We start from the raw sequence: 17,036 nt of genomic DNA, 5'->3' as shown, positions 1-17,036 counted from the left end.
AGGGATTAGCAGCACTAACACAACAAAAACGGAAAGCCAGCTTGGGGTCAATCAGGGCAGGGACAAACGGCCTTACACATGTTAATATCGGGAGACACTGGTGCAGCAGAATACAACAAAGGAACAATGTTCATAATGACAACCTAAAGACATTCTTTTAAAAAACTACATCTTGGGGCGCCTGGGTGGCTCAGTTGTTGGGCATCTGCCTTCGGCTCAGGTCATGATGCCAGGGTCCTGGGATGAAGCCCCACATCAAGCTCCCTGCTCAGTGGAAAGCCTGCTTCTCCCTCTCCCACTCCCCCTGCCTGTGTTCCCTCTCTCGCTGTGTCTCTGTCAAATAAATAAAGTCTTTAAAAAAATAAATAAAAAGCTAAATCTTGATGTACATATCTGTTTTTTTTAATTCATATTGGTATGGAGTTGCGAATATTTACTTATTTATTTATTTTTAATTATGTTATGTAGGAAAGAAATGTAGAACACACTGTAATCTATTTTTTTAAAGTTTTGATTTTATAAAGAATAAGCTTCAGTTATCTGGATAGTTTCCTTATATGGAGCAGCTCATTCACCAACAGAAGGTGCGGTGCTGCTCTCTGAGCTTTAGAATGTCAGTGTTAAACATGGCGAAAGCTCTCACTCTGCCCAGCGCCTTCCTTCAGGGTGTGATGTCACAGGGCAGATGAGCCCTCAGATCATCTGAATTCAGTGAAGACATATGGGGCCACTCAGGGCCCAAGTTTATCTCCGCTGCCTTCGCAGAGAGTTTGATTACTTCTAAGATTTATGGTCAAAGCGGAGGGAAAAGAGAAATACTTCACAAGAGCAGATTTATAACCTCATCTTGTTTTTTAATAACATTAGGGATGACATCCTATGACAGAATCTTGGAATGACTGCCGGGCAACTTGGAAACTCAGTGGGAAGTTTTATATTTTGGGGGTTTGGAGCATTTTGTTCTTAGAAAGGTCAGGTAGGAAAGGACCAGGGAAATGAGCCAGGGAGACGGTCAAGAGAGTGAGTGTCAGCTGGTTTAATTTTCTGTGTCAACTGTGAAAATTAGATAAACAATGACAAACCAGGCTTTTTAAATGAACTTGTCACTTCTGGTTTTCTTGATACATGGTAACATTTTTCAAGTCCTGGTAGCCCTAAAGACAGATTTAACCCCTGAGAGGTTTATGTGTAAGTGTTCTGAAGTCCGCACATCTGAAAACAAAAGGTTCAGTCCAACTCTGTAACCCTTGAAAAAAAACTAATTATCTTTGAAACTTAAATACTCTTCTCCTAACAATTAAGGGGACTTTGCTACAGCCAAAAGGTTCAGCCCTTTCAGGACAGTCTCAGGAACTTCGGCTTTTTTTCTTTCCATCATCTTCTTGGCTTCCCAGACCAGTTCAGCCCATTCAACATGGTCCCTTGGTCATCTGACTTCTGTTCTAGGTGATACTGTCTACCTTGAGCCAGTGCTGGTCTCTCCTCCCGCTAACTCAGGGGAGCACAGACACTGCCCCTGCTCCCCTGCTCTGTTGTCATGAAGACGTCGGATAAAATAACTGCCCTTCTTTGGGCTTTGTAGACTTACTTATTGTAAGTCTACACTTCTGTGGTGACATGCTCCCTTGTGGTGGTGGTGGGGGGGGACACCAGCGAGGCGTTTTAATAGCTGCCCTTATTGGCTCCACTATAAGGATATTTATTCAAAGATAACCCAGTTTGAATATGTTGATTTGGAGAGAGAAATACAGATATTTATTTATAGATACCAGCATTTGAGTGGGGTTTTTCATTCCACAAAGTGCTTTCAAGCTCATTATCTAAATCCCAATGTTGCAACACACCCCCATGAAGTAGCGGGACGGCATCACTGTTACCCCCTCCAATTTGTGGATTCAAAAATTAGGTTCAGAGTTAAGTGACTGGGTTAAGGTAGAGCAGGGATTTGAACCAGACGTCAGCTCCAAAGCCTGTGCCTTTTGTTAGAATATGCTATAGCAGTAACATAATTGGGACCGTGGTGAGCTCTTACCCGGGCCAGGCACTGATCAGTTGCTCTCATGTACGTTACCGCATGCCACCTCCCGCTGAAGAAGTAGATGCCAGCCTGTTTATTAACGAGGACAACGGAGCTCCGAGGCGGTAAGGACTGCTGGGGGCTATAGTCTCAGGGCTGGCTTGACCCCAGGTGCTCGGATGTCCCGGGTCACTCTTTCCCCACACCCTACAGCTGGTAGAACCTGCACCCCCTTAACAAAGTACAGACACCATGGTCTGCCCTGGATCAAAGTATGAAATTGGTGATTTTCAGTCCTCCAATCCCAGTCTTGGCTTCATTCCTAAATTCCAATGTCCTTTTCTGATGTAGAAGAGTCTCCTTTTCCAGGGTCGCAAGTTCAAAATCACCTCTGCTATCAGCTAACCGCTGAGAAGAAAAATCACCGGATTAAACCAACTCATAGGAAGGTGAGGATAACTAGCAAGTGCACCCGGACTACGTGTGTTTGAAGAGAGGGCGCTTGCTCAGCACAAGTGCATCTCTGACCTCTTGGGAGGGCACAAGCACTAGTGGGAGAGGCTCTGTCTGTGCCCACACAGGGGGCTCTCCTTCTCTGCACTGCAGCTGTCCCCCCAGCTCTGTGAACTTTGTCTTCCATCAAATAAGGAGAAGAGAAGCAACCTCTCAGGGAGGCTGAGCGTGAGGCTCCCAGCACGGAGACAGGTGTGCAGTCACGATTATCCATGACTGAAACGCGGCAGTGCTTATCATACTTCTTTTTTTATACCACCTAACATATGTTTAATGCTAAGTGTAGAAGACACTAGACCAGCTCCCCTGACAGTGGCACACCTCGTGGGTGGATAGGCAAGAGAGAATTAGGGAGAATTAGGGACCTTGCCAATTCTCCAGTAAGGAAGAATGTATTAAGGACCCTCAACTCTCATCAAGCAGCCCCTCCCCTGAGCCTCGGGCCTCAAGCCCCGACTCGCTCCCTCATTTAAACCAAGAACGAGCAGACTTCCCTGGGTTCAGAATTCCGTGTAACTAAAACACAAAATAGAAAAGAGGCATCCCAACTGTTGCACTCGCGCTCAGCCTATAGACAAGACAGCAGTGCCCTCAGACAGCATTTCAAATACAGTTTATTAGTGTGTGATATGAAAAGGGTATTTTTATTGCATGATATAATGCAATGGGACCTTGGGCGCTCTGTGGAAAGACCTCACACTCAGAAGTGTAATGAACCCGTAGTCCCAAAAACATTATACTGTACATTAACCTATCATTAATGGCACATTAGGGCTAGGGGCATTGCACGCTTGCTGGTCAGGGCTCCATCAGGACAGTGGTGAGAAAACCACACAGTCTTCCCAGGCTTAAAACAAATAGAGAAAATAAATATTCCTGATGTCTACAGGCAGCTTTAAAGGAAGTTCAATCCCAGCTCTGCCTTGTAATTTCCAAGCCTGCTTTTCTCAGAGAGGAAGATACAACAACTAAACAAAAGAAGAAAACAGCCCTCTTGCAGTTTACCCCCAGCTACTGGCTATGCAAGCTCCATGCTGGCTCGGCAAGGCCACGATCAGATGGGCGCTTTTGTTAGCAGAAAAGCTGCCCAAAGGACAGCTTGGATCCTGGATCCTTGGGCTGGGATTCCAGACCAGAGAGGCAGAAGACGCCTTGGAGGTGGTATGTCCACCACTCTTGCTTTCTAGATGGGGCAGTCAAGGCTCAAAAACATGACGAAGGAAGAGACAACCTACCCAACAGAAAGAGGGGCAAAGTATGTGAAAAATATCACAACTGGCCGATAAATGCAAGAAAAAAAAGTGTTCAACTTCCTACTTAATAAAATAATGCAAATTAAAACGACTATCACTGATCAGATTGGCAATGATTCAAGTCTGGTAATTCAGCATCAGGACAGGCAAGGGGGAGCTGGAATTCCCATATGCAGCATACAAAGATGTGTATAGAGATGGTCGCCTTCTTAACAGCAAAGATCTGGAAATGGTCCAGAAGTTCTATGACAGGGTCCTGGTTAAACACATATGGTACATTCATATTATGGATTACCATGCAGCCATTAAAAAGAACGAGGTAGACTTTTATAGGATATGGAAAGATTCTATAGATATAGTAAGTGAAAACACAAGGTGTGGAACAGTAACATCAGAAACTACTACTAACAGTGTTTAACTCTGGAGAGCGGGGCTGGGGCCGTGGGAGGGGTTGGGAGAACACGAACGTCTTATCACATATCCCGCTGTGCTACTGGAAATTATAACCATGACTTAAAAACTAGTTTCAGAAAAGAAATGATGAGGATAGGAGCAAATATTTTCAGGAACGTCTTATTTTCCAACTCCTACGCTATCTGCTTTATATGCTTCACCTTATCTGGATTTTCACAGAAACAGTCACTATTACCCTCCCTGCCATGAAATGGGGATTGAAGTCTTGAGGGGTGAAATAATTTGTTCAAGGTGACCCTCTTTTCATCTACCTTCAATAACGAAACAGAGTATTTGTAAAATAGAGAAATTCTGCCCAACTCTGGTGCGGCCCCCAGCCATCTTCCTGAGCTGGGACAGTTTGCCTAACCCAGTGGTGATCCAGGACGTGGGGGAGAAGGCAAGGAGAAGAGGCTGTTCACTTAGGCGGAGGTCCAGTCAAATTTCTGGAAATATCTTATCCCCATACCATAAAGGGCGGTGGATAGCGACCCTAGGGCTACACAGTGTTCAAGTAAATAATGCTTGGCAGCCAGGGCTCAAACACATGAAGGGAAGTACTGCCCTAATTAAACATGAACTAACTTCAAAGGAAACCCAGTTGCTGTTCCATGGAGAGGCAGCTGCCTCAGACCAACAGAGTTGCAAGGTGACAGTCGGGGCCCGGAAGTCTCTGGGCAGCCCCACAACTCAGGATGGTCTGTGTCAAGTTACCCATTGGTGCAGAAAGTTTGCTCTGTTTTCTCATCCCTCTGTCCTTCCCAGTAACAGTCTTGCGATTTTTGGATAACTAACTTTGCAGCGATATTTTAAAATGCTAGATTTTATTTGTCCTAGGGTCTGCTGGCACATGCTGTAATTAAAATGTTGATTAGTAAACAGTTTAAATATATGACAGACAATGCAGTTAAAGCCTACAGTTAGGTCAATATGTGATTTAGATTTGCCATTTAAAAAATCTCATTTAAATTTTGCATACATTAATCACTACCACACTTCAAGGTTCTGATATCCACCTGACTACAATATTAAAATAAAACTTGCTGCCCCAGGGAAATCCTACTTATTCTTAATTGTTTCGAGGCTTTGATGGGCTTTTAATCTAAGATTAATTTATGCAATTTTAAATAACTCTTCTTATGATTAATAAGCTTGAAAATTAAAAGGAGTCTAAAGCAATTATAATGAGCATTTGGTCATAACCTCATTAGAAGAAGGAGTGAAGGATACAGCTCTGGAATTCTTACAAGACTACAATTTAAGGTTACTTTTAGAGAAGTCAAACATAGTTCCTGAAATTGCAAAGGCAGGTTAGCAAAGGTCAGTGTTAAAATGACGGCTAGCTAGATTAGCATACTAATGATTTTCCCTGATGGTGACAGAAAGGACACTGAAAAGAAGCTGCAGAAAGAGAGACAAATGACATGCTGCCAAGAAGCTACAGGCTCTGAATTCAGTTTTCTCTTCTTCTGGCTGGAGACCTTCATGGAATTTCAGAAAGAGCCAGAGGGTTAGGACATTCCTACTGAGAAGCTGGTTCCAGCCAGAGTCTGGTCCATGTGGAGCAGGCAGAGACCAGCACTGGGTGGTCCATCTGCCTGTGGAGGGGTAGCCTCACCAAGATCCTGCGCTGCTCAGGAACCAACAACAGCTTCGTGCACCCACGGTCCTCACGGGTGTGCAAAGCCCTCCTAGATCAGACCCACCCCGCCCAGCTAACCTCACTCCCTTCGTTCCCAGCGGTCTTCTTTGCTTTGGCCAGAAGGCAAAGGGTTCCTCACCGTCCCGTGCTTCCTCTGCTCTCAGCTTGTGCTTTTCCTTCTTCCAGAAACCTTTCCCTCTTGTTATTAGCAGTGATGGTGATGATAGCGACCACCATATATTGAGCGCTCATCTTATGCCAACCACCGTGCCAGGCATGTAACATACTTTTATCTCACTTAAATCTCCAGCTTTGTGGGACTCCGTTTCTAAGAGTAAGGAACATGAGGCTGAGAGAGGGCCATGCCTGACTTCGAACAGCTAGCGAAGGAGGGGTGGAGGGATGGGAGGGGTTGGCCTCCCCTGAGCTCTCACACCAGGCAAGTCAGCAGCACACAGCCCATCCTGCCCTCTCTGAATGTCTCCTGTGGATGTGTCTCATATGCTCCTCCATGACACAACTGTTTCTTATATTCTTTTTGAATCCATCACAACACCTCAGAGATACAGAGAACAAATACTTGTTGATTAACTGTTTCACAATAATTCCCTCCAACAAGATGCTCATTACATTCTACTGATAACAGAAGACAAAAAATTAAGCTTTCTAATGACTGGGGAGGAAAATTCACAGGGGTCTGTCCACCCCCCAAGAAATTACCAATTCACTGGACACTTGCTGTGAACATCCAACACACATTTACTTCATTCTAACTCACAGTCAGCTCCACTAAACACATTAGTCTTCCAAGAAGCTACTAGTTGGAAATGCCCAGAATATTAGATGGACGAGGAAATCACGACCCAAAGAGGCTAAGTGATTTAGTGCTTCACCTGTGTCTAGCACTTTACAGTTTATAAGTACACTTTCACAAAACTCTCACCTTGTTTAAATAAAAACAACAATACTTTAAGATTGGTATCACCACCCCCATTTTACAGATGAAGAAGCTCAGATAAGCTACCTAACTGTTGACTCCCCAATTACCGAGAGGCAGAGCCTGTACTTGAAATCAGATCAATGTTCTTTCCAGTTTACCATGTTGCTTCTTGTCCACGTTGACGACAGACTCATTTTCAAGATCTAGAGCCCATCTTTGGCCTCTCCAGACTTCACAGACTGAGGACAGAATGTCTGCTCGCTGTCTGGCAACAAATCTTTCCACCTTTCCAATTCTACCATAACGGTTATAGAAGTGAGCAAGGTCATGGCTCCATGCTTGTGCTCCTGCTGTTCCGCTCCCCGGAATGCCGACATTGGACAGACACTTGTGTGCTGTCTTCCCAGCCTCAGGTTCCCTTCTACCTTCTTGACGGACCCTGATCTCCATCTGGCTTCCTATTCTGTGTGACCTAACTACTTTGTTCACATGTCTCCTAAGGCACTCACGGTTTGGCTTCTCTTTCATTAAGTTCTTACCCCCAACTGGTTTTATTGAGATATAACTGACATATAACAATGTATAAGTTTTAGGTGTACGGCATAATGATTTGACTTACATATATTGCGAAATGATTACCATAATAAGTTTAGTTAACATCCATCTTTTAAAAAAATATCCATCATCTTATATAAATAAAAAAGAACAAAAGAAAAAATGGTTTTTTTTCCTTGTGATGAGAACCCTTAGGATTTACCCTCTTAGGAACTTTCAAATATGCCATACAGCGGTGTTAACTATAGCTATCATGTTGTCTGTTCTATCCCTAGTACTTATTTATCTTTTTGTACCTTTTGTACACACATTTATCTTATACCTTTCTGACCACTCTCATCTAATCCCCCGTACCAAAAATCTATTTTCTATGAGTGTTTTGTTTAAGATTCCACATACAAGTGAGATCATACAGTATTTGCATTTCTGTCTGACTTATTTCACTTACTATAGTCCCCTCAAGGTCCATGCATGTTGTTGCTAATGACAGGATTTCCTTTTTATGGCTGGATAATATTCCATTGTACATATATACTATATCTTCTTTACCCATTCATCAGTCAATGACCCTTAGGCTGTTTCTGGACTTGGCTATGTAGATAATGCCATAAACATGGGGTGTGCAGATATCTCTGACATAGTGTTTTCATGTCCTTTGGATATATTCTCAGAAGTGGAACTGCTGGATCATATTGCTTATTTTTAATTTTCTGAGGAACCTCCATACTGTTTTCCACCGTGGCTGTACCAGTTTGCATCCCCATCAACAGTGCAAGAGGGTTGCTTTTTCTCCACATCCTTGCCAATACTTGTCATCTCTTACCATTTTGGTGAGAGCCATTCTGACAGGTGTGAGGTGACAGCTCATTGTGATTTTAATTTGCATTTCCCTGAGGGTCAGTGATGTTGAGCATCTTTTCATGTACCTGTTGGCCATTCGTATATCTTCTCTGAAAAAAAGTCTATTCAGGTCCTTTGTCCATTTTAATTGGATTGTTTGGTTCTTGCTATTGAATTGTATGAGTTCTCTATATTATTTTGGATGTTATCTCCTTATCAGATATATGGTTTGCAAATATTTTTCCCATTCTGAAGGTTGCCTTTCATTTAGTTCTTTTTGACCATCTATAAATAGATTACTGAACTGCTCCTTGGTGTCTTGTATCAGGCCAGCTGTACCCCTGGTTATTTAAATGCCCCACTTCCACACTGCATTGTAAGCTCCTCTGATCAGCCTCTGTGTTCCCTGCAGCTGTGTAACTCAAGTGGTTGGTCTGGGAACTACTTGCTACTGGCTTGCTACAAGATAAGGAACTACGCCACAATGTCAATCGGCACGCAGCTTCCTTCACTGACAAAGTTTTCCTACAAACAAACGTCAGCTGAATTAAACAGAAGCTTTGAGTCATGCTTGATTTATATTCTGGCACAAACTCCTTATCTTGTGTTCAAGAAACAGTTCAGATGCTACTACTAGTCCACGGTCCATATTTGAGTAGCACTAAATACAGCATCTAGCAATATATTCTGCACATAGAATGGGCTCAGTAAGTTTGCCCAGTCAAAAGAAATTTCTCCCAAACTCAAGAACAGTATGTATCTCTTGGAAGTTGCTTCTTTCTGCAACCATGATGGTAGAACTGAAAAGGTTTGAAAAGGTCCTTGGTTTCTGCAAGAGGTTGACAACACCAGAAAACAATGATAACGCATAGATTCTCACAGCTTCCCCTCAGATAACCAACTAGCAGACTAAGTGTGAATTTTCTCTCTTCCCGTTCGGTTTGCTTGCACTGAGGTCCAGGCTTCAGCCAGGCACCTGCTGCTGTGTGCAGCCACCAGCTCCTTGCCTCAACCATGGCCCGGCAGCTGCAGGACGAGGCCAAGGTCGGGGGGGGGGGGACCATAAGGAGTGAGCTGAGCAATCATCCCAGAGGGGCATTTTGGCTTCACAAGCACACTGCTGAAATCCTATGTGTTTCTTTGCAGGCTATTTGTGCTTAGTTTTATTTTTGACTGCAAGAAACAGTTTGACTTCACTGAAATTCTCACAGCCACTATCCCCTGTCCACTGTGCACCAGCAGATACAGCTTTAAGGCAGGATGGTCCCATGTCCATCCTGGCTGTGTGGCTCCAGGCAAATCAATTAACCTTTCTAAGCCCTGGTTTAACACATCAGTTAAATGGGAATAAGAATAACCCTTGTAGTGTTTGTGTGAAGGTCAAGTGAGTAATTTATATGAAAGAACTCTGTAAACTCATGTGTTTAAAAAATGGTATTTGTTTAGATTAATTTCTCTCTCTACAATAAATCTGCCTTTTTTAAATGTTAAAGAGCAGAAGCCTTTCTGAATTTATCTGTAGCTCCAAGATGCATGCAATCCTCCTTCCAACTGCTTTCAGGTAAGTTCAGAGAAAATAAGTTGTAGTATGGATTCTGGCTAGTGCGTATATTAGAGGGTCTGCTACTTTCCCTTACGATTCAAGCTGTGTTCCACGTTGTGTGCAGAAAGTAATAAGCGCACATAAGTAAATGTTCTGCGAGGTCTGCCTTACTTGTCACCGGTTCACAAAGCCTCCCCAGAAAACCCTGGCCGGAAGAAATCTTGCCTTCTGCAGAAAACATTTTACCCGTTAAATTCATATCATTTCAATTCAATAACTATTTAGCGAGCATTCTACGTGAGGCTAGGGACTGGGCTAGATGCTAAGGATACTCAGGTAAATAAGACATGATGTCGTCTTCCAGAAACTCGTAGTCTTGCTTATGGACTGTTACCAGTTGGGTAAACAAGTTCCTGCCACAAAGGGTGAAAAGTGCACTAACAGAGGGACTTGCCAGGAGGAAGGATGCCGTACGACAGCAAGTCAGGAGCCCTACAGAGGCAGGCCTGGGAAGCTTCACAGAGGCTGTCCAGTTAACACTCATTTCCCATCGAAAGCTACTTGTAATCCTCAGCAAGTTTTGGGGAGCTCTTGCAGTGACTGGAACTGCAGGAATTCACCACGTGGACGCAAGGAAAGAGCACGAGCGAAGACACGACCACGCGAGAATGCCCCATGCACCTGGGCGCTGTGAGAGCATTAGAGCGCAGGGCTCGTGTGAAGGAGCCCCGTGAGGTGAAGCGGGGCAGGTGTAGGCGAGGGAGGGCCTTGGCCAGTCTCACATTCTATCCAGTGCGTGGCTGTTATATCCCCATCTTCCCGGCTAGACTGTACGCTGGCTGAGGTCAGGAATCAGGGCTGCTATACGCTTCCTCGGCATCAGGCGGGATGCTCTGCGCTGAGCAGATGCTCGACAATTAAAAACGGCGAGAGCACACTTGGGATGCTCAAGGTGTGTTCTCGCCATCAAACAGGAGTAGAACGGGCTTCTGAAATCCGTGTCCGTACCAGACGTGCAGTGGGTTACGATTTCGCCAGCCCTCTAAACCTACCCTTCTGCCTTTCTTTGGTACTTAACCCACTTTCCACATGACATGGTGCCGATGCCTGCACAGGAGAGCTGGACTATTCCCACAGGCAGGAAGGACAGTGTGCCTAGCCCCAGCTCTGCTGACCTCCCTGACGGGGACGAGACGCCTGCTTTGGGGAAAGAACTTTCCAGCCTGGGAGCTGGTGCCTCGGGCCCTGCACACACCAGCATTGCAGGGTTGCCGATTTGCCTTCCGAGAGTTAGAGCCAGGGTATTCCAGAGGCAAGGCTGTGGCTTAAAAAAAAAAAAAATCATGTTTAATTTAAAAATTAGAAACTGGAGCAGGCTGTGAGCACAGGGGTTGATTGAAACAAAATTTAAATTCCTGTCAAGCCCATTTAAACACGGGGGCCCTTCATAGACAATTAGCTGCTCCCTGTGAATGCTGAATAAACTCAGGCCTGGTCACTGCGAGAAGACAGGCACCTACTGTGAGGCACTGGAAAAAAAATTAACTAAAATCAGGCTGTATGAAATATTTCGCCTTTCAGTATATCACAGGGGTTTGAAAGTGTAAACAAGACAAAAATCGATTCCTTGGTGCCCTCAAATCAATCCCCCAAAATGGTTAGGGCATCTGTTTCTGCTAAATTTTGTTTACATCGGCAGATTTGCCTTAATTGCAGTTGTTTATCTCTCATCGTCCCTGGGGCCCTAATCTCCCGATTACTAATACTTAACACTCATTTCACATCTAAAGCTACTTCTAATCCTCAACAGGTTTTGGGGGCTCTTAAAATTATTGAAGTCACAGAGGCGGGAGACACAGCCTCTTTGTGAAAGGGACATTTTCTTATCTGCTACCAGCTGGGCCCAATCATCACCAGGGATGGTGACAACAAAGGTGCTAAAAGGCTCTTCCACAATCACTGTTGCTCCACTGGGGATTCAGAGGATAAAAAAGGGCTTTGATGGAAAAATCCGAACAAGAGGCGAGAGCAGTCCAGCCAAATAAAGTTACTGTCATAATCAAATGCTGTCAATCACCATGGAAATCCAATTAAAAATGTTTCAGCACAGCCCTCTTAAGTGGAAAAATGTACCCTATTTATACAAATTTTTGTCAACTCCACACCAGTTCCACAATTAGAAAGTCCTGCTATTAATTGAATCCCCCCTCCCCCCACCAAGTTTAAAAAGAGACGCAGGCCACCCAGAAGCCTTCTGAGGGAGGTGAGACACACGTAGGCTACTGGTACACAATTGAGAGTTAATCGGGTTACATTTGAAAATTCCATTTTTATTTGTGCCAAGGGAACCTCTGCACTAATAAACGGATGCTACCAAGCCTCCTACTTCAGAATCAGTGACCATTTACATTGAGAGAACAGAGAAACGGTAAACCAGGATACTGGAAAGAAACTAGTCCATGCTCTGGCAAATGTCTCTCGGTAGACCAAGACCTAATGTTTAATTCTAATCTTGAAAATTAAATAGAGGACAGAAGGCCCAAATGTCTCTACTGCCTTTAGGCAGTCTCTAAATGGCCACGTGAACCTCAAATTATCTGCAGGCCGATCTGGCCCCCCAAATAACTCTGTGTCTACAAAAGGCCTCACTGAAACCACGAGACTCCCGATCCCCAAAGGTCTCTCTCAAAACTGCTACAAATTAAAAAGCAAACAACCCATTAAACAAATCCAGCTGGTTTCAACTGTAAATAGGAGGCTTCTAATATTTTTCCAGCCCTTGAAATTCCTGGTTAGACTCATTAATTATTGATAAGAACTGCATCTATTTATTGGAGTGTACTCCCAGGAAAACAAGTTCGCTGCCTTCAACAGCAATTCCCAAATCACAGAGACTAGGCTTCAGATCTTTTTATATTTCCCCCACAAATGGCTAAATGTCTCTGGTCTTTTTCAGCTTAATCCATTATTCCCAAGAGCTAGGGGTTGTGGGGGCATGCATCCGATATGCTGATAGATAAAGACTGTGGGCCGCCCCCTGCCGTCAACCTAACCAAGCAAAGTAGGTGCTGGCCAGGTGATCTCCTCTAGGTCTTGGCTCTCTGATACCTCTTGTTTTGGAATTAAATGTCGGAGGTGAATTTGCAAGTGGTCAGAACACATGCCAAAGATCACAAGTGCTGCTGAGTAGCACCAGCTTAACAATGTCTTGCTCTTCCCATATCCCATCCCAAGGTGGGGTGGCCAGAACCCTGGTGCCTGTTCTGACTGGTCACACCCATGTTGTACTGGTTGTTAAATAAATTGAATGTTATCCCTGCAAACACTGCAACATCCCCAAATGCCTTTATTTTGGCACCAAATTATTTTACCCAGATCACCTCTGGGTTGAGTCAAACAAAACCCTTTGATTGGACCATGCATTCTAGTGTGGTCAGCCTAACTTATATTGTACGTTACAATGTCCAGAGATGGCTTGTTCCTGGGTCAGTTTCCTCATCTTTGCTGTGTGAGTTCTTGGAGAACAAGGGACATATCCTGTTTGTCTATCCATTTGATGTCCAGTACAGGGTTTCACTGAACTGGATGAGAGAGACTGGCACATGCAAAAAGAGTAAGTGATAGTGAGTTCTCTTCTCTTCTTGTAATTAGATCAGAGACTCGCCTGAATGTCAGTTGTACAGAATGATGCTAGACACTGAATTAGAAGAGCATGATCCTCCTTCAAGGCACTTACAATCTAGTTGGAGAAAAAAGGCATTAAACTAGTGAGTTTCAACTCCAGCTGCTCCTTGTAATCACCTGGAGAACTTTAAAAATCAAAACAGTGCCTGCTCCCTGGCCCAAGCACCAAAAATTCTTTAATCTGGGCTGGGATCCAGGCACTTTTTTGCCTTTTATTTTTAACCTACTTGGTTGATTCTGATGAGTTGCCAGCATTAGGAACCACTGTACTACATGGACCAATTTGTGACTAGAAGACGAACACGTAATTTTGTGTAGTTAAGTGCTGTTCCAAGTTAGTGACGGTAAATTCTGGAGTGCCTCAGAGAAGGGGGCAAGCCCTGTGATGGGGAGGAGGATGGAGACCTCTGAGGACGGGGGTGGGGGGGTAATTCCAAACTGAGGCCACCACCCAAATAAAAGAAACTGCCAACGGGCTGAGTGGTGTCAAATGAGGAACTAATGTGCAACACACTCCCAAGACCCAGCTTAGCCCCCTGGGAATATGGCGAGACACCGCAGAGCAACCCCAGTGATCCACTTTACTGCGTTCAGGATAACCAAACTATTTTTGCGGTCAAGGCACCACAGCCTCATTGTGCTGTGAAATGCGATGCTGGGGAGATGACAGTAGGCCCAGGAAAACAAGAAAGACGCATTGCAGGCAGGAGTTCAAAAAACCGCAATCTTAAACAGGCAAATCATCACCATATTAAGAGATCTGACCTGACTGATGGAGGAAAAAAGTTATCCTTAACTGAGAAATTAAAACTGTTAGATCACCATGATCAAGGAGTGACAGATTTTATCTATCTGTATCTCTCTTGCTATGCGCGTGTATATAAATACGCACAAAGACACACACACACATTTATCTGCTAAAGTCTCGTGAAAAGATTAAGCAGTCACGTCTGTGGAAAAACAAAGCTTGTTTTCTGGGGTTATAATCTCTCTGTTCTTGCTGAAGTGCTAACGTGTCATCAAAAATTCAAATTAAAGCTGTCTGATTTAGTGTGATCTCAAGCATCCAGGCAGTGATTCTGCCGCTGTAATTATGTGCAATTAAAAAGCTAAAATCAACTTCTGACTAGTGGATTCCTATTTATAAACAGACACAAACAGATGATTTTAATGGCCTTCAGAACTTGAAAATAATAATAATAAAAAAAATAATTCCATGGTTGTCAATTGGACCCTCTGTGGAGCCCCCAGGCTTCTGCGATGCCATCTGTGCCTGAAGGAAATACTTAGCTGAAGTTACAACCCCAGCCAGGGATTCTCCCTGCAAATTCTGGGTGCCTTAGCTAATGAGCTGATTTGTAACTCCAGATGAATAACCAAAAGCAAAAATGATGTCTGCAGGAATGGGTGGCCAGACACACATAGGAGGCTGGCCCTAAGGGTCTGTTTTAAAACATGCTCTTTAAGACACAGGTGATAGCTAGATGTTGTAAACGACAACCAAGTTCATAATTGCTCATTAAATCGTTAGTATCTTAAAAAGTTTAGATTGCAAGTAGAGTGGGTCCATGAACACTATGCAAGGGGGCTGCTGAAATGTGCCTTTCCTCCTATTTGTGTTTAGGATACAAGCAAGCTCTGGATCAAAAGAAACTGAAACTCACCTTTGGTCCATTTAGTAGATTGTGGTGATAATGTTGAACTTTATCTGAGCCCTGCGCTCCCAGAAAGAAATACAAGATGAGAAATCTCCCCACTCATTTGTTAGCCACAAAGGACCACCCAGCTTTCAAAGAGAAAAGACCCTTTTCCATCCTTCCTCCTGCCTTCCATAAGACTGGTTGATGACTTCCTTGTTTACCTGCCTCCATAACCTTGGCCTACTCCCTTTGACACATTCCTCATTAATAAACATTCTCCATATTGCAACAGCCTGAATAAAATCATTTTTTTTTTTTTAAAGTAGGCTCCATGCCCTGCGTGGAGCCCAGGGTGTGGCTTGAACTCACGACCCTGAGATCAAGACCGGAACTGAGATCAAGAATCGGAGGCTCAATGCACTGAGCCACCCAGATGCCCCTAAAATCTTCTTAACTGTCTAGTGCATTCTGTCTATCCCAGTGATCAAAAGGTTTGGGTCTAACAATGGCAAATGAAACCATTTGGTATAAATCCAAAAGTTACACTGGAATTGAAGTGCTGGAGAGACAAAAATCTAACCTGGTGATTTCTTCAATTTCTAATGCCCAGTTGATCACATCCCCTGATTAAGTGAAAGAACAACCAGCCAAACTATCTGAAAATGTAATTACAATCAGGTTTGGGTACACAGAAAAGCTACCAGTGACAATTTAATAGAGAGGAGTTAAACAAGTTAACAAGTAATTAAATGTTTAAACATTTTTCTGGAGCAGTTTGGTGTTTATTAGCCCCCAAACAATACCACCAAACAATACATGAAGCCTCTTCTGAGAAATGAGATGCCTTCAAGTTTGCAGCTGCTGGGATTTAGATGAAGGGAAAAAAATCTAAAAGCACTATTTTGATTGTAACTGACATCCCTCCCCCAAGATCCACACCTGCTTTTTAGATTTCGAGTCCCAAGATTTGCTTGCTTTCTAAGCAAAATGTCAAATTCTGCCCTCTGTGTTTCTTCTTAGTAGCCTGAATGGAAAACCAAAAAAACCAAACCTGAGAAGATACTGAACGAGGACGCCCTACTCTGGAATGTACCAGGAAATGCACAAAATAACAGGCATTATTAGAACCTAAGGAGAAATCCCATGTTTTTAAACAATTACTAAAACAGTATAGTAATAGCATAAAGACAATTTCTGCGCCAGCTTGTTTCTTTGAAATTCTCTCTGCCACTGAACAGCTAGAACAGATAATAACTATTAGTAAATCAAACTCCTCTGCAATATCCAGCTGTGCCTCACGCATTTACATACAGATAGAATGGGTATATGTTTTTAATATGTATGTGATCCGTACTTTTACCACAGCTGAAGTGCATGCTACAAAGGAGGAGGAGAATGGGAATCGGATCAGCATGAGATAATAAAGTGGCCTAGATAAAGTATTAGCCAGCGATTGATCTCAAACCGGGATGCTGCTTCTTCTGACCTGATTACTTACTATGCATAGATTCCATTAAATAGAGCTTAGACATGGGAAGCTTCTGGAAATACTCTAAATGCATAGAAGGATCTACAGCACTCTGAACCCAAATTGTAACTGCGGAGGGGTGCCCACGGCCCATACCCTCCCTGCCTGAGTCAAGGCCCACATTCAGGATAGGCTGGGAGGTTAATGGGCCACCTGCCAGCTGGTGGGCGGCCCTGCTGAGTCCCACAGGGAGGGCCTTTCCCTTCCCTCCCCTGCGCCAGGCCAGCACCCTCTGAGTGAATGCCTCCCTCCTGAGCTGCTCATCTGGTCCTGGCTGCACTGTACTATCTAACAGAATGAAAAGGCAGCGAGGGGGCTTCACAATCATTCAGGGTCATGGTCCTGTTTGAAAAACTGATGACAGCCCCGGATTCCTCTTTTCAGAAAAGAATGCAAATCTCCACCTGCATACACGACGTTGGATGTAA

The 17,036-nt window shown here is 43.9% G+C and overlaps 1 protein-coding gene across 4 annotated transcripts in view; it reads right to left on the bottom strand.

The window, feature by feature from the left end:
* Window positions 1-17,036, bottom strand: part of MAP2K5 (mitogen-activated protein kinase kinase 5) — a 245,900-nt gene that overhangs the window by 15,337 nt on the left and 213,527 nt on the right. The window contains exon 22 of one of the 4 annotated variants that reach the window (XM_034993805.1): window positions 15,105-15,155. The exons of 2 other annotated variants lie outside the window; for them this stretch is intronic. In XM_034993805.1, the coding sequence (XP_034849696.1) occupies window positions 15,105-15,155 (51 nt within the window). Of the gene's footprint in view, window positions 1-514; window positions 2,426-15,104; window positions 15,156-17,036 lie in introns of those variants that run through there. One more of the 4 variants, XM_034993806.1, reaches the window with a different exon arrangement.

Source organism: Mirounga leonina, unplaced genomic scaffold (assembly GCF_011800145.1).
Source record: "Mirounga leonina isolate KUSES-001 unplaced genomic scaffold, KU_Mleo_1.0 Mir_91, whole genome shotgun sequence".
Taxonomy (NCBI): Eukaryota; Metazoa; Chordata; class Mammalia; order Carnivora; family Phocidae; genus Mirounga; species Mirounga leonina.
Note: the sequence above shows the minus strand (reverse complement) of the source record. Positions and strands in the feature narration are given on the sequence as shown.